The following is a 24,486-nucleotide window of genomic DNA, read 5'->3' as shown; positions in this document are numbered from 1 at the left end:
TTTGAAGGTCCCTTCCAGCCCTAACGATTCTATGATTCTATGATTCATTTTCTGTGTACCCAAGGAACAAAATACAGGTTTGCCATTTTGAAAATAAATTAAATTCCTCAACAAATTTTAAATAAATAAATTAGCAAAATAAATTATCTTTGTTCCAACTCTTTTTTCTCTCTGTCATACACACACAGACACATGCATACAGAGTGCATCTTCAGGTAAATATGTGTGAGGATGAGGTGAAATAAATAGCTTTGCTTTCATCAGAACAAGGTATGGGGAATTACATGATACTTACACGAACACATCATGAGCAAACATGAAAATAATTCCCTCCTTGTTTTGAGTTCAATAATATAAGAAGTTTTAAATGCTTTAAAATCTCCATAACTAAATGGAGGCTTCAATATACAGGTCAACAGTTAAGAATCAAGTTTTGTTATAAGAAGAGCAAGACAGGGAGTGAGAAGCAGCATAAATTTGAAGGAAAAAATAACATAAAACTTACATAAAAAAAAAAATCTGAAGTCTTGGGAAAACCGTGAACAATTTCTTGAGTAGCCAATACTTTCCCGAAATACGGAATGCTGCAAATCTCTCCTATTGTTACATGACTGATGTAATCAAGGGCCAGCATTAATTCCCATCACTGTAGAAACTGACATATAAGAAAGTGTGGATTCAGGAAGGAGGGAATTTACAGAGTTGAGTTAACGGTGCGTGATTAAAGACAGGCAATGCAAGGCTACTGAACACTCAAAAAATTAACATAACCCAAGTGGAAGAATGTTAAATTCAGTTCTGTGTTTTTAGATTTAAAAATGATTGATCTAGAATGAATCTTTTGGTTTTTTTAAGCAAGATTCTTGTTCACCATAATCTGAAACTTGTCTGAGAAACTTATAAATGCATGGTTTATTATTGCAGGTGATTTAGTCAAGTTCCAAATTGCTTTAGAGAGGCTATGCATTTCTGTCCGAGATTTTTGTTTTCTATGGCCTAATAGAATTTATGGGTTTTGTGGAAAAACTTGGGAGAAATAATAGGCTTCAGTAATTCCACAATTACAGATGTACAAAGAGAAAGCATAAATTAAACAACCTGCAGGAGTCACAGTGGACATATGGCACTGAGCACATTTTCTGGCGTTCTGTGAAGAGCAGATATACACAGAGCGTGATGAAATGGAAAAATAAGTGTTATTTTTATGCATAGGGTGCCAGCTTGTGTGTATTAGCTGGTTATATTTGACATACAGTTAGATTAAAAACGTGGGTTTGGAACAATTGTCCAGCTAAAAAGTACTTTGCAAAACGCAACAGGCATGTTAATTTCCTTGACGAGGTGGTTTCTGCTGGTTAGCCAGGAGGGAGGAGGACTGCAAGTACAAGCAGCTACATCTCCTAAACACACAGACAGGAATATGCTGAGTTAGCTGAGCAATGAAAAGAGACTGAAGACTGGGTTGTGATATATACATACATATATATATGTGTGTGTATATGTACACGTGGATACTACTGTGATAATTCTTTCCCTGCTCCAGTGAGTAAATCCTAGATGGTGTTTTTACTTAGTTCAATCAACTTCTGTCACAATATTTACAAGAGAAACTGCTTGCAGGCATCAAACCTGGTCATGTTTTTAACTTAATTTAGATCAAAATTGAAATGTTGTGATGGAATTAAAAATCATTTACCAAATATTGTAGACCCTGGAGAAGGATCGAGGAGCATCTAGCTCTCTTGGCTGAGAGGCACTACATAAGCAAGGAGACAAAACAGTTCAAGCATTTTGTTTCTGTACTGTGATGAGAAAGGACCTCAGAGGCAGCAAAGGGGATGGTACAGCTGCAGAACTGTGCTTTGGGGCAGAAATGCAATGCAACTCATTAAGGAGAATGCAGAAAAATGCCAAGGAAAGTTGTTGAGGAGAATGTGTGTTCCCCTTGATGAAACGATGGCAAAATGATCAGTGCTATAAAGGCCCTGAAGGATCATGGTGCCTAGGTAGTAGAGACTTGTAGCACCTGGGACTATCCCATTTATAAATTTTATCAATTTTCCGTATAGTGGAAAAGGTAAAGTCTAATGGCCCCAGTAGCAAACCACAGATTAAAGCATGGCTGCAGTCTAGACTCAACAACAGGGTCTACAGACTGCAATATCATACGTAGCTCAGGTCCAGCAGAAACAGGAAGAGGAACTCATAGTGAAACAAGTATGACAACAGTGGGTGACCCAGGCCCAACAACTACAAGCATCAGGATTGCTTGACATTTCACCAAGGGCACAGGGCTGGTGGAGGCCTTGTAATGCATGAGTGAAGAAAAAGATGACTGCAGATGATGACTGTAAAGCATTGCTCAAGAGAAGATGATGTGGTCCTCAGTCCACCTAAAGGACAGAAACTTTACAAGGCTTGCAGACAGACTACCTTATGGAGGTCATGTTTCATAGGGTAGGTGAAAGCAGAGAAAACTCCCAATGGTGAGATCAGCAGCAAAAGAGAGAAATAGGAGAAAAAACAACAATACTGCCCAAGCGAAGACAGGTGACATTGCTCAGAATTTAAACATAATTATCTTAAAAAAAAGAGGCATTTAATAAAATTTCAGAGTGTAGCTGGCACAGAAATTATATGACCAGATCAGACCTATTAAATAAATTAAATTAAATGAAAGGAGGAAGAATTTGATACTACTGATGCAGGCAGCAGTACCTCAAGCAGAGAGGGATGTTTGGTACTGTAACTATTATAAACATTTTAAAGCTAGCCTGTGATGTAGCTAGTAAGGCAAAAAATACAATAGAAAGGTTGTCGCGACAGATTTCAGAGGGTGTCCATGAAGTTGCTGTGAGCTGTGTCCATTGTGCCAGTTAGTGGCAAAGATACAAAGGTCAAACCTTTCCTAATTTCCTCTGTAACAAAAACACCATCTGAAATGGTGGCTGTGGAGTTAATTGAATTGACTCGGAAAAGTGCAGAGGGCAACCATTTTATCTTTGTGCTGGAAGAATCTTTCAAATTTAGATAGCTGAACTGGAGTTTAGCTCTTAAAAATAATAAAGTCAGAGCAATTGTTTCTCGGTGTGGAAAAAAATCAAGTAAAGATACTAATCCTGTCCTGGTTGAAGTCATTGGCACATTTTTCATAACATTCACTGGATATAAGCTTATATTGATCACCATAGTGAGAAATGAGAAGTAAATGCGCTTCAGCTGGGTTACACAACACAAAGTCTTAGGGAGCCAAGCTAGAGTAACACTTCTGGCATGTTATTCCTCGGACATTACCCATGCCTAAAGCCTTGTTTCTTACAGAGGAAAATAGCTGACTTCATCTTCTCAGCTATTGTTATTTGAAGTAAGCTTTCATTCTTTAGAAACATATGGCATTCTAGCATCACCCGACATTTGTATTTTCTGAGAACTGACTTTCATATTCTGTAAACGACAATCTCATGATTTCTATGATTCTATGATTTTCTCTGTAAATCTGATACAAAAATTAAAACCAGAGCAAGAGCTAAGAATTAATCCAAGATTTCAACGTTTAGGTTGTAGTTTGAAGGACACAAAAACCTGCCTGACCTAATAAAACCTGTCTGCTTTAGTAACTAGACATTATTATGCAACCAGATAATTGCTTGTCCAATTTTGAAATATTTTCCCCTGATATTTTAACACCATAGCAAGTGATAAACCTGAAATATAATAGTTTCCATACGTGATCAAAATCTTCAAATTTACAAATAGAATCAGCCAGCAAGAGACTTTCAGGAAGTTCATAGCCATGTGTTACCAAGGAGGGGCTGCAGTGTTAGCTGCCAGTTTTCACATAGATGAGTCAGGCCCATCAGAATGTACAATTTCCTGGTGCTAATTGATTTCAGTTGTTTAAGCCCTTTTATTTTGATAGGTAACTCTTTTAAATGGAAAGAATAAGACTTTGGTAAATATTAATTTGACAAAGAAAGTTTATGTATAGCCAGTATAGCTCCTTCTGAGAGTGCCTTTAATCCCTTTGTTTCTGACAGCGAAATGGTATAGAATGCCCTTTAAATATACTGCAGAAAAGAAAACCACAACAGTGGTACTGATGTGTCTAAACAAATGTTGGAAGTCTTAGAAATGGAATATTTATCCTCAGTGGGGACACTAGAATAATAATAATTTTGAAAAGTTGATGGAAGGCAATCAGATAGATATGAATACCACAGTGCAAAGGAAATTTGGAGCAGTAAATGCGGAATCTGAAATAGGATACGCTGATGGTTTCATTGTGCTGTAAGTAAAAGAAGGCTTTATTGTTTGGGTTTTTATTTCTTTTTTTTTACTCAAATTATATCAGTAAGCTAACTATGCCAGTGACTAATAGAAAGTCTCTATGGGCTCAAGATCCAGGGAAAAGTATTGCATTAAGTCTCAGCCCCACCAGAAAACAGCATGACTGCAGTATGCTGAGCAGGATCTTCTGCGGACATGAAAGAGTAGTAGGGCATTTCAAGTGCTATGTAAAACAGGACAATGTCATGTCAGGGCATGACAGAAATACTGAGTATTCAGACATGATCGATGTATGCTTCATAAAGCAACAGGTTAGAGAATCTGCATGAGGAAAAGCAACTTTTGATTTCAGCTTGAGTGCCACACATGCTGTTTCAAAATGTTACAGTCTAAAGTCTGTTTTATAAGAGCAACCACCAGGTACTGATATTCAGCAACTCTCTAGGACCAAAAAAGCCAGAGTACACCACCACAGCTGTAGACTCCAAAAAGGAGAAAGACATACATATGAGAAAACTTCCTTAAAAATAAACAAAAGTATGAAAGTTAAATTATAGAGGGCATTCTAGGAGCTCTTTAGGGACACCATTTTGGAGATAAAATGGTTTCACGGAGCAAATGTGAAAAGCATGAGATGGCAAAAGAAAAACAAACCCCTGACTATTCAAAATATTCAAAATCTTCAACTGAGATGAGAAACTGAAAAATGCTGAAAGGTCTGAAGATATTTTTACAAAATATTTTATTTTTACCAAAAGTGTATTTTCTTCTGGAGTGAAGGATATGAATGAAAAATGCTGACCAGCTACTTCAATTAGCTAACATGTAGTTCCACATATCTTTCTTTTTTCAGTGTAAAAGATTTCTATTTTCCTTCTTCCATAATACAAGGTCATTCATGTCATCCTCCATAATGTAGCGTGACACATCTTTCTCGGTGTTTTTTTTAAGCTGGGTTATTTCACTGATAAAGTTTTACTGCAGTCCCCCAACCAATTTTATCAGCACAGAGAGTGATGGAATAGGAATGAACAGCCAGACTACGGAAAAAGGGAGGTTTTGCAAAATTTTCTTCCAAACTATCACTTAATTAAAACCAAGTAAAGTTACCAAAGTTCCTAGTTGGAATACCTCACTGGCTTATGGAATTACGTATTATTTGATAGTATCTGCTTGCTTTCTTTCAGATTCTGATTTTAAAATAAGGCAGCAGAGCTTAACAAACACGGAGAAAAATAATATGTTGTCCATACATTTATGTATCACCACTACAGTATTAAATGGGCTCTGGATATGTAACATGTTAATGTATCTATGTATTCTCTTGAATTATGAAATAAAGGTTAGATAAATGGAGAACAGGCAAAAGAGATGCATTGGCAAATGAGCAGTATTAAGGACTCATCATATGTTTTTTCTACATCATTGTTTATCTTGACTCTGAGCTAAGTCAAGCATTACAAGTGATCCCTTAGAGTGTATACCAAAGCAAATATATTCTTCTGGAGTTTATTTTTGTAATTAGATTTTGAGATTGCATACTTTCCAGTTCAGTAATTTAGATAGCTCTGAAAAACTCATCACAAATGTATTTTGCTATTCACTGGAAATAACATTTTTAAAAATCTTTTTTCCTCACCAGTTTCCTTACAGAAATAAACATTGGTGCAGGAGCACCACTTTGCAGAAGTCTGCAGGAGTGATGCAGTTCATGGACCTTAACGATGTGTTAGAAGGAGGGATTCAAACTTCAGATGAACGCTGTTCAGTAAGTGTCATTTGGTCCTTCATTCCTGGTTCTTTACTTCCCTGCCTTTATAAAACATACACAGCAAAACTGTGGTTTGCTATAAAACACAGTTCCTTGTTGGCTGAGAAGATTTATTAGTGCCATCACTCAGTTATCATAATGGAAACTATTTGTGCACAGTTCCACGCCTGTATCTGCATTGATTGTTTTGACCTCCTTGAATTACAGATGTCTTTTAATACTGCAAGAGTGGTAGAAAGGCACGCTGCATGGTAGAAGGTAGCCTCCCAGATTCCCAAAACGTTTTCTGATTTATGGATGGAACATGGAGTGTTTGAATGATTTGTCAAAAATGAATTATTGTTTTCAATTGTTTTCCTTTTTTACTTGTTTTCATCCTTGAGGTCATCATTCAAAACTCATTAAAATTTCTCTCCCTCACACTTTTTCTCTTAGTTTCTTTTTGCTCCCAGTTTCATCGAGTCCAAAGGACCTTGAATCAGACCCAAAGGAAAACAGGTACTTTCTTTGCTGTACAGTGGTAGATAAACGGGAGTCCAAATTAGAAATGTGAGAATAAAGAAAATGAAATATTTGCCTTTTGCATTAACTTAATGCTGCTGCTAGAAACAACACATCTCCAAGCTTGCACTTAGCAAAATTATACCTTATCTTGGCATATGGTAAACAAACTACTTCAGAAAATTAGTTTAGAAATTTCAACATAGTTTATCAAACAGATAAATCTTTACCACTGATGTTCAGCTCCTCAGTTTGCCTTGTAAATCTGGAGTAGTGCTTTGCTCAAAGTAAATGTCATATAATTTAATTAGGAGAATACTGTTTGTTGTAATAAACCATTTTTACTGCTGGTAGATAAAGCCCTGAAAGTAAGCCTAGTTTTAGTTCTTTTGAGTTTTTGGTTTTTTGGTTGGTGTTTTGTGGTTTGTTCTTTTTTTTTTTTTTTATTTGCTTAACCAGTGCATCATAGCCTGTCTCTGGAAAGATTCACATAGAATCATCAAATATCTCAGGTTGGAAGGGACCCATAACATCACCCAGTCCAACTCCCTGTTCATAGGATTACCTAAAACTAAACCGTATGACTAAGAGCATCATCCAGATGCTCCTTGATCTCTGACAGGCTTGGTGACGTGACCACTTCCCTGGGGAGCCTGTTCAGTGACTGACTACCCTCTCAGTGAAGAACCTTCTCCTAATGCCCAATCTGAACCTCCCCTGACGAAATTTCATTCCATTTCCTTATGTCCTATCACTGGCCACCAGAGAGAGATCAGTACTTCCTCCTCCACTGCCCGCCTTGAGGAAGTTGCAGACTGCCATGAGGTCACCTCTCAGCCTTCTCTTCTCCAAGTTGAACAAACCAAGTGACCGCAGCTGATCTTTGTAAGTCCTGCCCTCGAGGCCTTTCACCATCTTGGTCGCCCTCCTCTGGACACACTCTAGTAGTTTGATGTCCTTATATCGAGGTGCCCAAAACTGCACACAGTACTTGAGGTAGGGCTGCACCAGTGCAGGGTGGGACAACCACCTCCCTTGACCAGCTAGCTCCGTTGTTCTTGATGCACCCCAGGACACAGTTGGCCTTTTTGGCTGCCAGGTGTCGTGGGTTATGTTGAACCGCCCCACACACAGCCGGTCACTCCCCCTCCCCCACCCCCAGGAATGAGGGAGAGAATTAAAGGATAAACGTGAAACCCGTGGGTTGAGATAAGAGTGATTTAATACAGATGATTTAATACAATGTAGGTGCTCACCACCCCTCGTATGCGAAGCCCGTCTCGTCCCGAAAACTGCAAATCCCGGACGAACGCGAGGCCCCGAAATAGAGAGGGGCAGAGAGGGAGAGAAAGAGAGAGAGAGAAAGAAAAAAAAACAGCAGAGCAACAGCGCAGCAAGCGCAAAAGAGCAAAAGTGCAAAAAGAGCAAAAGCGCAAAAGCCCTTCTTCCCGGCTGACCCTCGCTTTTATACTGGGCATGACGCTGCATGATATGGAATACTAATTGGCCAGTTTGGCCCTCAGTCTTAAGTTCCACACAAATGACAAGGGGAATCGTGTCCCCCTTGTCCCAGCTATGCTCCCCCCTTATCCTGCCGTGTTTCTGTACTCCGCACACTGAAAAGTCCTTGGAGTTTCACTTCCAACCACAAACATCAGCTTGCTATCAACATTCTTCTCAGAGTGAGCCTCTGAGTGAAACCAAAACAGGGAGCTCTTCTGGCTGTTAAAAAAAACTCTGTCCCAGCTAAAACTGGGACAGTATCCACCCCTTATTCCATACCATGCATGTCATGCTCAAACCTTACATATATACTATTCCCTTAGCCATGGGTCATCCCTCCAAAATGTGTCTTCATCTGTTACAGCAGTCTCTCAGGGCAGGAAAGATGACGTGGAATTCGCTCAGTCGGTAGAACGGATGACATGTAGTCTTTGTTGCGTGTGGCGCCTGGAGCTCGTAGTTGGTGTATCCGGCCGCTGTCTGCAGGTTGAAGATGTTGATCTTGAAGAAGTTGCTGGTTGTTTGGAATCAGTTCTGATTCTGACGAAGTTCATTCTTCATTAACCTGGATGATTCTTAATATAATGACATTAGTACAATGTGACAACCATAGCGATGATGGTATGCAGGGACAGGGTTATTCAGCAATTAATATCACACAATTCAATTCATTTTATCATCTATTTTCACCCAACATCAAATCCCCTTGAGGTACACATCGGACTTCCCCGTCCTTCTGCATCACCCACCAAGTACACCCAGGTCCCTGAGCAAAAGCAATCCCACGAATGGGTTTACCTTTACCCGAGGCAGGAATAACCCAAACTGTCTTCCCGAGTATATTCCTCATGTGCACTACAGGGACTTTGTCTCCTTCTACAGTACGTAGAAGTTCTGATTGCGCAGGACCAGCTCGATTGGCAGATCCTCTAGTGTTAACTAACCAGGTGGCTTTTGCTAAATGCGTATCCCAATGTTTGAAGGTTCCACCACCCATTGCTTTCAGTGTGGTTTTTAGCAATCCATTATATCGTTCAATCTTCCCAGAAGCTGGTGCATGATAAGGGATGTGATATACCCACTCGATGCCATGCTCTTTGGCCCAGGTGTCTATAAGATTGTTACGGAAATGAGTCCCGTTGTCCGACTCAATTCTTTCTGGGGTGCCATGCCGCCACAAGACTTGCTTTTCAAGGCCCAAGATCGTGTTCCGGGCGGTGGCATGGGGCACAGCATAGGTTTCCAGCCATCCAGTGGTCGCTTCCACCATTGTAAGCACATAACGCTTGCCACTGCGAGTTTGTGGAAGTGTGACATAGTCAATTTGCCAAGCCTCTCCATATTGATATTTCGACCAACGCCCTCCATACCAAAGAGGTTTCAACCGCTTGGCTTGCTTGATTGCAGCACACGTTTCACATTCATGGATCACCTCTGCAATGGTGTCCATAGTTAGGTCCACCCCTCGATCACGAGCCCATTTGTATGTGGCGTCCCTTCCTTGATGGCCTGAGGCATCATGGGCCCAACGAGCTAGAAATTTTTCACCTTTATGTTGCCAGTCCAGATCCACCTGAGCCACTTTAATCTTGGCGGCCTGATCCACCTGTTGATTGTTTTCATGTTCTTCTGTGGCCCGACTCTTGGGTACATGGGCATCTACATGTCGTACTTTCACAATCAGCTTCTCTACTCGAGCAGCAATGTCTTTCCACAACGGGGCAGCCCAGATGGGTTTACCTCTGCGTTGCCAGCTGCTCTGCTTCCATTGCCGTAGCCATCCCCACAGGGCATTTGCTACCATCCAAGAGTCGGTATAGAGATAGAGCATTGGCCACTTTTCTCGTTCAGCGATGTCTAAAGCCAGTTGGATGGCTTTCACCTCTGCGAACTGGCTTGATTCGCCTTCTCCTTCGGTAGCTTCTGCGACCTGTCGAGTAGGACTCCATACAGCAGCTTTCCATTTTCGATGTTTTCCTACAAGGCGACAGGACCCGTCGGTAAACAGAGCGTATTTCTTCTCATTGTCTGATAGTTCATTATAAGGTGGAGCCTCCTCAGCACGTGTCACCTCCTCCTCCTCTGGTGACATTCCAAAGTCTTTACCTTCAGCCCAGTTAGTGATCACTTCCAAAATTCCTGGGCGATTGAGGTTTCCTATCCGAGCTCTTTGTGTGATCAGCGCGATCCACTTGCTCCATGTGGCATCAGTTGCGTGGTGTGTAGACGGGATGCTCCCTTTGAACATCCAGCCGAGCACTGGCAATCGGGGTGCCAGGAGCAACTGTGCTTCTGTACCAATCACTTCAGAAGCAGCTCGGACTCCTTCATATGCTGCCAATATCTCTTTTTCAGTTGGAGTATAGTTGGTTTCGGATCCTTTGTATCCTCGACTCCAAAACCCAAGAGGTCGACCTCGCGTCTCCCCTGGCGCTTTTTGCCAGAGACTCCAGGTGGGACCATTCTCCCCGGCTGCGGTGTAGAGCACGTTTTTGACATCTTGTCCTGTCCGGACTGGTCCCAGGGCTACCGCATGGACTATTTCTTGTTTAATTTGTTCAAAGGCTTGTTTTTGCTCTGGGCCCCATTCAAAATTATTCCTCTTTCGGGTTATTTGGTAGAGGGGTTTTACAATCTGGCTGTAGTCAGGAATATGCATTCGCCAGAAACCCACAATGCCTAAGAAAGCTTGTGCTTCCTTTTTGTTGGTTGGTGGGGACATAGCTGTTATTTTATTAATCACGTCCATCGGAATCTGACGACGTCCATCTTGCCATTTTATTCCCAAAAACTGAATCTCCTGGGCAGGTCCCTTGACTTTACTCTGTTTTATGGCAAAGCCTGCTTTCAGAAGGATTTGGATTATCTTTTCACCTTTCTCAAAAACTTCTTCTGCTGTGTTGCCCCATACAATGATGTCATCAATGTATTGCAGATGTTCTGGGGCATCACCCTGTTCCAGTGTGGTCTGGATCAGTCCATGGCAAATAGTGGGGCTGTGTTTCCACCCCTGGGGCAGTCGATTCCAGGTATACTGGATGCCCCTCCAAGTGAAAGCAAACTGTGGCCTGCACTCCGGTGCCAAAGGAATTGAGAAAAACGCATTAGCGATATCAATTGTAGCGTACCACCTGGCTGCCTTTGACTCCAGTTCATACTGAAGTTCCAGCATATCTGGCACGGCAGCACTCAATGGTGGTGTAACTTCATTCAAGCCACGATAGTCTACCGTCAGCCTCCACTCGCCATTGGACTTACGCACAGGCCATATAGGGCTGTTAAAAGGGGAGCGGGTCTTTGTGATGACTCCTTGACTCTCCAGTTGACGAATCAACTTATGGATAGGAATTAGAGAGTCTCGGTTGGTACGATATTGCCGTCGGTGCACTGTTGTATTAGCAATTGGCACCTGCTGTTCTTCGACCCTCAGTAACCCCACAGCAGAAGGGTCCGTTGAGAGACCAGGCAAAGTAGACAGCTGCCTGCCTTCTTCTGTCTCTACTGCAGCTATGCCAAAAGCCCACCGATACCCTTTTGGGTCTTTGAAATACCCTCTCTTAAGATAATCTATGCCAAGGATGCACGGGGCTTCTGGGCCAGTTACAATAGGGTGTTTTTGCCACTGCTGTCCAGTTAGGCTCACTTCAGCCTCTAACACAGTCAGTTGTTGAGACCCCCCTGTCACTCCAGAAATAGAGATGGATTCTGCCCCTCTGAAGTTCGATGGTATCAAAGTGCATTGGGCACCAGTATCCACTAAAGCCTTATACTTTCTAGGGTATGATGTGCCAGGCCACCGAATCCACACAGTCCAGTACACTCGATTATCCCTCTCCTCCACCTGGCTGGAGGCAGGGCCCCTCTAATGCCTGTTATCATATTCATCAGAGGAATCAGCAGGATTGGAGTCAGGATGGCTAGGAGGATCAGCCCTCCCATTTTGACTAGTGGACTGCTCACTGTAGACTGGGGCAACAGCTGTCCTGGAGGAATTGGAGAAAGTTCTATTCCTGTTGGTTCTTCCTCCCAACTGGCGTACCCTGGCCTCTAAAGCGGAGGTGGGTTTTCCATCCCACCTTCTCATGTCTTCTCCATGATCATGGAGGTAGAACCATAGCTCACCCCGTGATCTGTACCGTCTCTCTTGTCTCTCTCGAGGAGGGTAACGCCTGGTTCTGACAGCTGAAATTCTAGAACGTTCGGGTGGTGGGAAATCTACTTTTTCTCTTAATTCTCGGACCTCTTCAGACAGCTTTTCCACAGCCGCAACACAGGTTCGTATAGAAGTGTCATCATCATATCGTCGGAGGTAGGTGACCAGATTACCTACGGATAGTGGTGCTTCATCGTCCCCGAAGTCCATTATTGCCAATGAGGTGGAATATGCGGCTGGCGCACTCCGTATAATCTTCTGCCACATTGGTCGTGTGCACCGGACGTCATCTGGATCTTCGAGTCTTGGTCCGCTTCTCGAGTCAAGATAAATCAACTCTCGCACAGCCAGTTCTCTCAGATACTGAATAGCTTTTTCTATGTTGGTCCACCTGCTTACATTACATGGCACCTCGTCCTTGTAGGGGTACCTTTCCTTTATGGCTGCCAGGAGTCGTCTCCAGAGGCTGCGGACTTGTGTCTGCCTTCCAATTGCTTTATCAATGCCTCCATCCATGGCAAGGGCTCCCAGCTGCCTAGCTTCACTACCATCTAACTCCAGACTATTGGCTCCCATGTCCCAGCATCTGAGCAACCAAGAGACAATGGGCTCACCTTTAAGGCGGCCATAATCTTTTCGAATATCTCGCAGCTCGCTCATTTTTAGAGATCTGGTGGTTATCCTCTCATCTATGATGTCACTCCTCCTCCATTGAGATTTCCTCTGGGGAGAAACAGAACGCTCCCGCTTCATTTCTCGTGATGGCCCTGGTCGCTCTTCATCATCATCATCATCCTCTCCTCTGCGTTCTGACTTTCGCAGACATTTCCTTGGTTTCTCTTCCTCCAATCGTTGTGATGGCCCCGGTTGTTCTTCTTTGTCTGGTTGCTTTGATGGTCCTGGTTGCTCTTCCTCATTTGGTTGTTGTGATGGCCCTGATTCCTCTTCTTCGTCGTCTAACTTTTGTATACATTTTCTTTTCCTTACGGGGGCAACTGATAACGTTGTAGTCTGAGTAGCTATAGTGCTTGTCATGGGAGTTGAGATGGCAAGCACAATAACCCGAGAAATAAATTGATATACACCCCTAAATGGCCGATTGATTTTGAATATATAGATAATTAAACATATATTCAGGAGACCTTGCAGGACAATCAAACCGGTTAAATTATTCCAATGATGTTCGGCATTATCAAAATCAACGTAAGCTTTTGTGAATGAAAAGTCACCGGTATAATTGGCGATGATATCCGCCAGGTGACACTCAAAATTAATAAACGAGTTCCACATCACCATCCCCCTCTGCACTGCCGAATACAAAGACTGAGCCGGTCCCAGCACCGATGATCTTATCAGAGTTACACCGTACAGTATAGCAAAACCCTTAATTACCGATAACATACTTTTCATGCCGGTCCAACACCCAGAGCCAGAAAACCGCATAAACATTCCGCCTAACATCATATAGGGTAGATAAGACAATAAATTATGAATGTCCGGTAACATGTACGCAAGCATAACAAACAGCATTCCGGCCAGCCACATCGTTATCTCAACCCCTTCGTGCCCCACGTTGGGCGCCAATTAAGACTGTCGTGGGTTATGTTGAACCGCCCCACACACAGCCGGTCACTCCCCCTCCCCCACCCCCAGGAATGAGGGAGAGAATTAAAGGATAAACGTGAAACCCGTGGGTTGAGATAAGAGTGATTTAATACAGATGATTTAATACAATGTAGGTGCTCACCACCCCTCGTATGCGAAGCCCGTCTCGTCCCGAAAACTGCAAATCCCGGACGAACGCGAGGCCCCGAAATAGAGAGGGGCAGAGAGGGAGAGAAAGAGAGAGAGAGAAAGAAAAAAAAACAGCAGAGCAACAGCGCAGCAAGCGCAAAAGAGCAAAAGTGCAAAAAGAGCAAAAGCGCAAAAGCCCTTCTTCCCGGCTGACCCTCGCTTTTATACTGGGCATGACGCTGCATGATATGGAATACTAATTGGCCAGTTTGGCCCTCAGTCTTAAGTTCCACACAAATGACAAGGGGAATCGTGTCCCCCTTGTCCCAGCTATGCTCCCCCCTTATCCTGCCGTGTTTCTGTACTCCGCACACTGAAAAGTCCTTGGAGTTTCACTTCCAACCACAAACATCAGCTTGCTATCAACATTCTTCTCAGAGTGAGCCTCTGAGTGAAACCAAAACAGGGAGCTCTTCTGGCTGTTAAAAAAAACTCTGTCCCAGCTAAAACTGGGACACAGGGCACACTGTTGACTCATATTCAACTTGCGATCAACCCAAACCCCCAGATATCTTTCCATGGGGCTGCTCTCCAGCCTCTCATCCCCCAATTTGTAGGTATAACCAGGATTACCCTGTCCCAGGTGCAGAATCCAGCACTTTCTCTTCTTAAATTTCATACGGTTGGTGATTGCCCGGCTCTTGAGTCTATCCAGATCTCTCTGTAAGGCCCTCTACCCTCACAGCCTTACAGGACACCAAAATACCCTTAAAGAATACTAATAACAAACTTTTTCTGAAAGTAAGCAAGCAGTATCTGAAGAACCTAGTATGTATTTTCTGCTTCTCTACTTCTACCCAGTCCAATAAAGCAGACGTTTAGGACTCCACATCTTCTAAAACTACATTTTCACTTGATTCTTTAATAATAAGGAAAATTCCAAAGAGGCCAGAAGCAATAGTACTTGCACACTATCAGAGAAGCAAAAAGAAAAATTCCTACGAAATCATCTCCAACCTGTGTTTCAGCAAAATTTAAGAAATGGAAGAGCCAACACAGTTTATATATTGGCTAACGCTTGGAAAGGTTTTAAGTATTGCATATACAGCTTAGAGGGATTCAGTTAAGACACTGGATTCATTTTGCCATATTTTATATCTTGAAATTTCTGTGGGCACTAGTACAAGCACTATGTCGTCATGAAAAAACTTCCTTTCTTACATGAAAGCTGAAAGTAACTGAACTAATGTGAGTAAAGTAAGACCTGTCCCAGATCTTTAGTCTAACTCAAATCTTTTCAAAATTTAAGAAGTCTAGCTAGCTGTTAAGGAAAAAAGGCAGTTCGGAAAGATTAAGAAGATGTGAAGGATGCTCTTATAGAATACTTATAGAATTCAAGCCCAATTTCAAATAAAGTACTGGAAATAATCTTATCTATCCTCATGCCTCTCTGGTTAATTTAAGAGCTCACAGTGAAGAAATCGCTTCACTCATGAGGTTGCCAGCCAGACTCTTCAGTCAAGCCTCTGCAGGACCAGAGCAAGCTCTGTCAAAGTGAATGGAGCCAATGGAATTGAGATTTGTTTTATGTTAATGATTGAGGCAGATGATTTGGGGTATGGTGTAAAAAGGATATTCACTCACAAAGTATTAGTTTTCCAGAAACTACAACAAGAAGGTGAAGGGCGAGCTGAAATGGGTACTTCGTGCTTTTGAGATGCCCATCTCTCATTTCTAGTGCAAGTGACTGGTTCCTCTGAATTGCTTCCAACACCTCACACCACTCTTTTTTGCAGATAAGAGATTTCTATGAAAGGGCTGCTATCATTGTCAGTGCTACACTTCCTAAAATTAACTGTCTTGTAAGTAGAACAGCCTAATTATCTTCCAAATTGTCTTAAAAAGGTTACAGATCAAAAGAAATTTTATTGTAGCTTTAAAACAGAACAAAATTCTCAGTGGAATTACCTGCCATGATTTTATTTCTGAGCTATAAATATACACACCAAATGAAAGCACACTGCAAATGACATTAGGCGCCCATATTTTTATTGCTGGCTGATATTAATATCCTCTGTTTACTTCCTAAAAATAATTAGAATAAGATACGTATTTAAGAGCCTCCAACAAGCCTAGAGTATTTTTTTTTTTTTTTCTGAAAGAAGAGAATTATCTGCTACTTACATAGCATCCAGATTTGTCCCATTAAAAGCATGGCCTTGGACGCTGATAAAACCATTATTGTAGAGTTTGCTGAAAGCAAAAAAAACCAAAAATTAGTGTAATTTGAGTTCTTCAATACCTGAATACCTACCATCTTATGTATCATTTTTCTTGGCAACAGCACATTTATGGATGGGTGAATTTTAATTTCTTGAAGAAGCAGCAATTACAGTGCAAGATCAACAAACAAATGCCCAGCAGCACTCTTGAGAGTAATCAAATCAAGAATCCCATGTGGCAAGTGTGCCATCTTCCACTTTCTTTTACAGCACAGATAGAACTAGACTAAAACACTTTGCTGTAACTTTCCCATGTTCAAACTAAACCCAAGGAAACAAAATTCTGCTAGGACTGATTATGGAAGGCTAAAGGAACTAAGACCTAGCAAAATAGGTATGATTTTACTCTCAGGCCTGCCTGAATTTTTAGAATTCACTCTTTTGCATTCTAGTGCTCTTCCCGCTAGTTCAGGTCATAACTCATTACAGTCATTCTCACTCCCCTCAGCCCTTCCTTGTGGCTCACATTGAGTATAACTTGCATAACTGAACTTTATTTAACAATTTTCCATTAAATATGACTCTTCTGACATTTGCCACTCATTAGTTTTCATGATGTGTGCCACTTAGGTCACAAAAAAGTTAGACACAGTTCTAACCATGCTGTAGCTTTACAGGGGGAGAACTCTGCAAACGTTTCCCTTCAATTTTCTCCAATATAGCCATTCCCTGGCATTAGGGTCATACAGAAGCAAAATCACTTTGGTCCAGCCAGTTTAAATAAAAGCAGCAGGCCTGATTCAAATCACTGCCGAAGTAAAGTATTTATGCAAACTAGATTATGGACACTGTCTGTCTATGATGTTTCTCTGTTACAAACTACTAGAGAGTAGAACAGGCATATTTTTTTAAAAAAGCATTTTACCATATGCTTGAGAGAGGTAATTGCCTTGTGACTGAAACTGGAAGAACTTACAGGGTTAGAGATTCATTACAAAGCCCATGGAAAGCATTTGCAGGCACTGAAGTCATGAAAGGATTATCTGCAATTTCACTGAAAAAGGAGACAAAACATCACAATCAAACATCTGCTCAATCGAGCTTCTACAGAACAGTTTTATTATTAATTGTTCTCTGCCTTTATAATAAATAAAAGAGTGGAATAACATGTGCTAGTTATATCTAAGGCCAGAAGATACATGTGGGATGATTAAGAACTGAGCATGTTGCAGCAGCCAGGAAGTGAGCTTGTGAAGTAGATGGGTTTCAGAGTCCTGGTGAGATGTGCCAGCCTGTGTGACCATAGCGGTTAACAGCACAGGCAGGTCCCTTGTCTCATAAGCCAGAGAATTAGCGAAGTAAATAATGCTGCAGTGTCAACTGAGCCAGCCTACGTGACTTCAGAGCTGAGATCCTGCTCTTTAACTAAACTCAGATGAGACATGAGATGATACATTATTCAGGACAGAGGCATTTCACTTTACAGAACTGCATCTAGCACAAGTGAAATAAGTTAATATGTGATCTAACCTAAGGATTCTTCTCAACTCTTGTACAAGTAAGTGTTTCCCTATCTGTCATTTCTTAAATACTTTTTTACTGCCACTCTGCAGTCTTAATAAAGACTATCTATCTTCAGACAAAAACTCTGTTAGGAGAAAAGGGACAAACAACTAGAGAGATTTACTACAACTGAACTGGAGAAAGTAGAGAGTAAAAGCTGGTAGAAAGGGCAGAGCGAAGTGTCTGATTGTTCTTTTTCTGCTTTTTCCTGAATAATATTAGAGTCTGTAAACCAAAATATTCTGCCAATTTTTCTTTTCTTCAGCTTGTGGATTAGATGTGGTCTAGTAAGGCCAGCCCATAATGTCCATTGGCTGAGAAGTCGTAACAATTGCCAATGTGACAGGACAATTTCATTCCTTTTCTGTGCTATGTGCATATACATGTACTAACGCTAAACTGTATTATAACCATTTTCATTCCAAGTAGTTTTCACCGATAGGTGGTTTCCACCACAAGTTATTTTCATTTGACATTTTTCAGAATGGTTCAATTTTCTAAACAAATGTTAACTTGTAAGTTGCTTGACCTCAAAGGCCAATAGTGATAGAAAGAATGCTTTTTCTCCAGCTATACCTTATTCATCAGTTAGAAACCTATTATTCTTCAAGAGCAGATTTTCTTTCTTGATGAAAGAAACATGATTGGTGACTGGTGACAGCCAACATGGCTTCACTAAGGGCAAATCCTGCCTGACTAATTTGGTGACCTTCTACGGTGGTGGTGGATAAAGGAAGACCAACTGACATAATCTACCTGGACTTATCCAAAGCATTTGATGCTGTCTCACACATCATCCATGTCTTTAAATTGGAGCCACATGGATTTGATGGATGGACCACTCGGTGGATAAGGAATTGACTGGATGTTCACACTCGAAGAGTTGTGGTCAACAGCTCAATGTCCAAGCGGAGGTCAGTGAAGAGTGGTGTTCCTCACGGGTTAGTATTGGGGCCAGTGCTGTTTAACATCTTTGTCGGCAACATGGACAGTGGGGTCGAGTGCACCCTCAGCAAGTTTGCTGATGACACCAAGCTGTGTGGTGCGGTTGACATGCTGGAGGGAAGGGATGCCACCCAGACGGACCTTGATAGGCTTGAGAGGTGGGTCCATGTGAACTTCATGAAGATCAAGAAGGCCAAGTGCAAGGTCCTGCACATGAATCGGAGCAATCTCAAGCACAAGTACAGGCTAGAGGGAGAATGGATTGAGAGCAGCCCTGAGGAGAAGGATTTAGGGGTGTTGGTTGATGGGAATCATAGAATCATAGAATCATAGAATGGTTAGGGTTGGAAGGGACCTCAAAGATCATTTAATTCCAACCCCCCTGCCATGGGCAGGGAAACACTCCACTACACCAGGTTGCCCAAAGCCTCATCCAACCTGGCCTTGAACACTTCCAGGTATGGGGCATCTACAACTTCTCTGGGCAACCTGTTCCACTGCCTCACCACCCTCTGAGTGAAAAATTTCTTCCTTATATCTAATTAAAATCTGCCTTCTTTCATTTTAAAGCCATTGCCCCTTGTCCTATCACTACACGCCTTTGTAAAAAGTCCCTCTCCAGCTTTCCTGTAGGCCCCCTTTAAGTACTGGAAGGCTGCAATAAGATCACCCCGGAGCCTTCTCTTCCCCAGGCTAAACAATCCCAACTCTTTCAGCCTGTCTTCATAGGAGAAGTGCTCCAGCTCTCTGATCATCATTGTGGCCCTCCTCTGGAACCACTTCAACAGGTCCATGTCCTTCTTGTGTTGCGGACTCCAGAGCTGAACACAGTATTCTAGGTGGGGGTCTCACGAGAGCAGAGTAGAGAGGCAGGATCACCTCCCTCCACCTGCTGGCCATGGTTCTTTGCATGCAGCCCAGGATACGGTTGGCTTTCTGGGCTGCCAGCGCACATTGCCGGCTCATGTTGAGCTTCTTATCCACCAGCACTCCCAAGTCCTTCTCCTCAGGGCTGCTCTCAATCCATTCTCCACCCAGCCTGTACTTATGCTTGGGATTGCCCTGACTCATGTGCAGGACCTTGCACTTGGCCTTGTTGAACTTCATGAGGTTCTCACAGGCCCATCTCTTCAGCCTGTCAAGGTCCCTCTGGGTGGCATCCCTTCCCTCCAGCATGTCCACAACACCACACAACTTGATGTCATCTGCAAACTTGCTGAGGGTGCACTCGATCCCACTGTCCATGTCACCAACAAAGATGTTAAATAGCACCGGTCCCAGTACTGACCCCTGAGGAACACCACTCGTCACTGGCCTCCACTTGGACATTGAGCTGTTGACCACAACTCTTTGAGTGTGAACATCCAGCCAGTTCCTTATCCACCGAGTGGTGCATCCATCAAAACCACGTCTTTCCAGTTTAGAGACAAGGATGTCGTGTGGGACAGTATCAAATGCTTTGGATAAGTCCAGGTAGATGATGTCAGTTGCTCTTCCCTTATCCATAGAATCATAGAATCATAGAATGGTTAGGGCTGGAAGGGACCTTCAAAGGTCATCTAGTCCAACCCCCCTGCAAGGAACAGGGATATCTCCAACTAGATCAGGTTGCTCAGGGCCTCGTCCAACCTGGCCTAGAACATCTCCAGGGATGGAGCATCCACCACCTCTCTGGGCAACCTGTTCCAGTGTTCTACAACTCTCATGGTAAAAAATTTTTTCCTAATATCCAATCTGAATCTACCTCCCTCTATTTTAAAACCATTACCCCTTGTCCTATCACAACTGGCCCTCCTGAATAGCCTCTCCCCATCTTTCCTGTAGGCCCCCTTGAGGTACTGGAAGACCGCTATCAGGTCACCCCGGAGCCTCCTCTTCTCCAGGCTGAACAGCCCCAACTCTTTCAGCCTGTCCTCATAGGAAAGGTGCTCCAGCCCTCTTATCATCTTCGTGGCCCTCCTCTGGACCCTCTCCAACTGGTCCATGTCCTTCTTATGTTGGGGGCTCCAGAACTGGACGCAGTACTCCAGGTGAGGTCTCACGAGGGCAGAGTAGAGGGGAAGAATCACCTCTCTCGACCTGCTGGCCACGCTCCTCTTGATGCAGCCCAGGATGCGGTTGGCCTTCTGGGCCGCAAGAGCACATTGCCGGCTCATATTGAGCTTCTCGTCCACCACTACTCCCAAGTCCTTCTCAGGGCTGCTCTCGATCCATTCTCCACCCAGTCTGTATTTGTGCCTGGGATTGCCACGACCCAGATGTAGGACCTTGCATTTGGCCTGGTTGAACTTCATGAGGTTGGTACGGGCCCACCTCTCCAGCCTGTCGAGGTCCCTCTGGATGGCATCCCTCCCTTCCAGCGTGTCAACAGCACCACACAGCTTGGTGTCATCGGCGAACTTGCTGAGGGTGCACTCCATGCCACTGTCCACGTCACCGACAAAGATGTTGAAGAGGGCCGGGCCCAACACGGACCCCTGAGGGACGCCACTCGTGACCGGTCTCCACTTGGACATCGAGCCGTTGACCACTACTCTCTGAGTGCGGCCATGGAGCCAATTCCTTATCCACTGAGTGGTCCATCCATCAAACCCATGCCTCTCTAGTTTAGAGAGAAGAATGTCGTGCGGGACAGTGTCAAAAGCTTTGCACAAGTCCAGGTAGATGATATCCATTGGTCGACCCTTGTCCACCGATGCTGTCACCCCATCATAAAAGGCCACCAAGTTGGTCAGGCATGATCTGCCTTTGGTGAAGCCATGTTGGCTGTCACCCACCACCTCCTTGCTCTCCATGTGCCTTAGCATGGTTCCCAGGAGAATCTGCTCCATGACCTTGCCAGGCACAGAGGTGAGGCTGACCGGCCTGTAGTTGCCCGGGTCCTCCTTGTTCCCCTTTTTAAATATGGGGGTTATGTTCCCTCTCTTCCAGTCATCGGGGACCTCGCCAGACCGCCACGACTTCTCAAATACAATGGCCAGTGGCTTGGCAACTTCATCCGCCAGTTCCTTCAGGACCCGCGGATGGATCTCATCAGGTCCCATGGACTTGTGCACCTTCAAGTTCCTCAGATGTTCCTGAACCTGCTCTTCAAGTACAGTGGGCGGTGGTTCATCCTCACAGTCCCTGCTAGTTCTTTCCACAGCTTGGGCGGTAAGACAAGAGGCTTTATCTGTGAAAACTGAGGCGAAAAAGTCATTGAGTACCTCAGCCTTCTCTATGTCCCGGGTAACCAGAGCACCAGTATCCTTCCAGAGGGGGCCTACGTTCTCCTTGGACTTCCTTTTGTCCCCTACATACCTATAGAAGCTTTTCTTATTGCTTTTTATATCCCTTGCCAAATTTAATTCCTTCAGGGCTTTAGCCTTCCTCACTTGATCCCTGGTCACTCGTACAGCTTCTCTGTATTCCTCCCAGGCTACCTGTCTCCGCTTCCACCCTCTATAGGCTAACCTCTTCATTTTCAGTTGGTCCAGGAGCTCCTTGCTCATCCACGCGGGCTTCCTGGTCTTTTTGCCCGACTTGTTCTTCATCGGGATGCACCTCTGCTGAGCTTGGAGGAGGTGCTCCTTGAATGTGGACCAACTTTCCTGGGCCCCTCGTCCCTCCAGGGCCGCCTCCCATGGCACTTTGCCCATCAGGTCCTTGAAGAGGCCGAAGTCCGCCTTCCTGAAGTCTAGGGCACAGAGCTTGCTGTATAGTTTCCTTGCTGCCCCATGGATCTTGAACTCCACCGTGTCGTGGTCACTGCAGCCAAGGCTATCCTTAAGTGTCACATCGCCTACCAGTCCCTCTTTGTTGGTGAGCACAAGGTCGAGCATGGCACCCCTCCTTGTCGGCTCCTCTATCACCTGCAGGAGGAAGTTGTCATCCACGCATTCCAGGAACCTCCTGGACTGCCTGTGCCCTGCCGTATTGTCTCTCCAACAGATGTCAGGGTGGTTGAAGTCCCCCATGAGGACCAGGGCTTGTGACCGCGAGGCTGCTTCTATCTGGCTATAAAGCGCCTCGTCTGCTCTGTCCTCCTGGCCAGGTGGCCTGTAACAGACCCCTACTGTAACATTGCCTATCTGTCCCCGTCCTCTAATCTTGACCCATAAGCTCTCTGTCAGCTCCTCCTCCAACCCCAGGCGAAGCTCCACGCACTCCAGCCGGTTGCTGACGTAGAGAGCGACACCCCCTCCTCGTCTCCCCTTCCTGTCCTTTCTAAAAAGCTTATACCCCTCCATGTTGACACTCCAGTCATAGGAGTCGTCCCACCACGTCTCCGTGATGCCAATAAGGTCGTAGCCCTGCTCATGTGCACGCATCTCCAGCTCATCCTGTTTATTTCCCATGCTGTGTGCGTTGGTGTACATACACTTCAGCTGGGCCTCCGACAAAGCCGACTCACTGGCTGGAGTGACAGGGGTTCTCTTGGACGGCAGTGTAAGATCATTCGAACATACCTGCAATCCTTCCTCAGCTTCTGGACCCTCGGTGCTGGCACTGGTGCCATGCTGACAGCGGTATAAATCTGACTTCTTGGCTGGAGTGGCTGGAATTCCCTTCTTCTGTTCTACAGGTACTTCCAGCATATCTTTACCATTCTTGATATTCCCCCCTTCCCCCTTCAAATCTAGTTTAAAGCCCTGCCAATGAGCCCTGCTAGCTTTTGAGCTAAGACCCGGGTTCCCCTCTGAGAAAGGCATGTCCCATCCGGTGCCATCAGACCTGGTTCAGCGAAAGCCTCCCCATGATCAAAGAAACCAAATTTCAAGAAACCATCAATGCTGTAACCTCATCATAGAAGGCCACCAAATTAGTCAGGCAGGATTTGCCCTTAGTGAAGCCATGTTGGCTGTCACCAATCACCTCCTTATTTTCCATGTGCCTCAGCATAATCACCAGGAGGATCTGCTCCATGATCTTGCTGGGTACAGAGGTGAGACTGACTGGCCTGTAGTTCCCTGGGTCTTCTTTTTCCCTTTTTAAAGATGGGGGCTATATTTCCCCTTTTCCAGTCAGTGGGAACTTCACTGGACTGCCACAACTTCTCAAATATGCTGGATGGTGGCTTAGTAACTTCATCTGCCAGTTCCCTCAGGACCCGCGGATGCACTTCATCAGGTCGCATGGACTTGTCCACCCTCAGGTTCTTTAGATGGTCTCAAACCTGATCTTCTCCTATAGTGGGCAGTTCTTCCTTCTTCCAGTCCTGCCTTTGCCTTCTGTGACTTGGGCTGTGCAGCTGGAGCTCTTGCCAGTGAAGACTGAGGCAAAAAAGTCATTGAGTACCTCAGCCTTCTCCACATCCTGGGTAGCCAGGTCCCCCGTTTCCTTCCGGAGAGGGCCTACGTTTTCCCTAGATCTCTTTTTATCACTGACATATCTATAGAAGTTTTTCTTGTTGCCCTTGATGTCCCTGTCCAGATTTATCTCTAGCAGGGCTTTAGCTTTCCTAACCTGATCTCTGGTTGCTCAGTCAATTTCTCTGTATTCTTCCCAGGCTACCTGTCCTTGCTTCCACCATCTGTAGGCCTTCTATTTGTGTCTGAGTTGGTCCAGGAGCTCCTTGTTCATCCATGCGGGCCTCCTGGTGTTCCTACCTGACTTTCTCTTTGTTGGGATGCACCGCTCCTGAGCTTGGAGGAGGTGATCCTTGAATATTAACCAGCTTTCTTGTGCCCCTCTTCCTTCCAGGGCTTCATCCCATTGTACTCTACGAAGCAGATCCCTGAAGAGGCCAAAGTCTGCTCTCCTGAAACCCAGGGTAGTGAGCTTGTTGTGCACTCTCCTTGCTTCCCTAAGTATCTTGAATTCCACCA

General features: G+C 44.2%; 1 protein-coding gene across 1 annotated transcript in view; it reads right to left on the bottom strand.

Annotated features, from left to right (window-relative positions):
• Positions 1-24,486, bottom strand: part of TSHR (thyroid stimulating hormone receptor) — a 75,524-nt gene that overhangs the window by 10,917 nt on the left and 40,121 nt on the right. The window contains exons 6-7 of the mRNA XM_086613165.1: positions 17,148-17,225; positions 16,134-16,202 (exon numbers count right to left, since the gene is read on the bottom strand). Coding sequence (XP_086469291.1) covers positions 16,134-16,202; positions 17,148-17,225 — 147 coding nt within the window. The remainder of the gene's footprint in view (positions 1-16,133; positions 16,203-17,147; positions 17,226-24,486) is intronic.

This window comes from Tauraco erythrolophus, chromosome 6 (genome assembly GCF_009769465.1).
Source record: "Tauraco erythrolophus isolate bTauEry1 chromosome 6, bTauEry1.pri, whole genome shotgun sequence".
Classification (NCBI taxonomy): domain Eukaryota; kingdom Metazoa; phylum Chordata; class Aves; order Musophagiformes; family Musophagidae; genus Tauraco; species Tauraco erythrolophus.
This window is presented reverse-complemented; position numbering and strand designations above follow the sequence as displayed.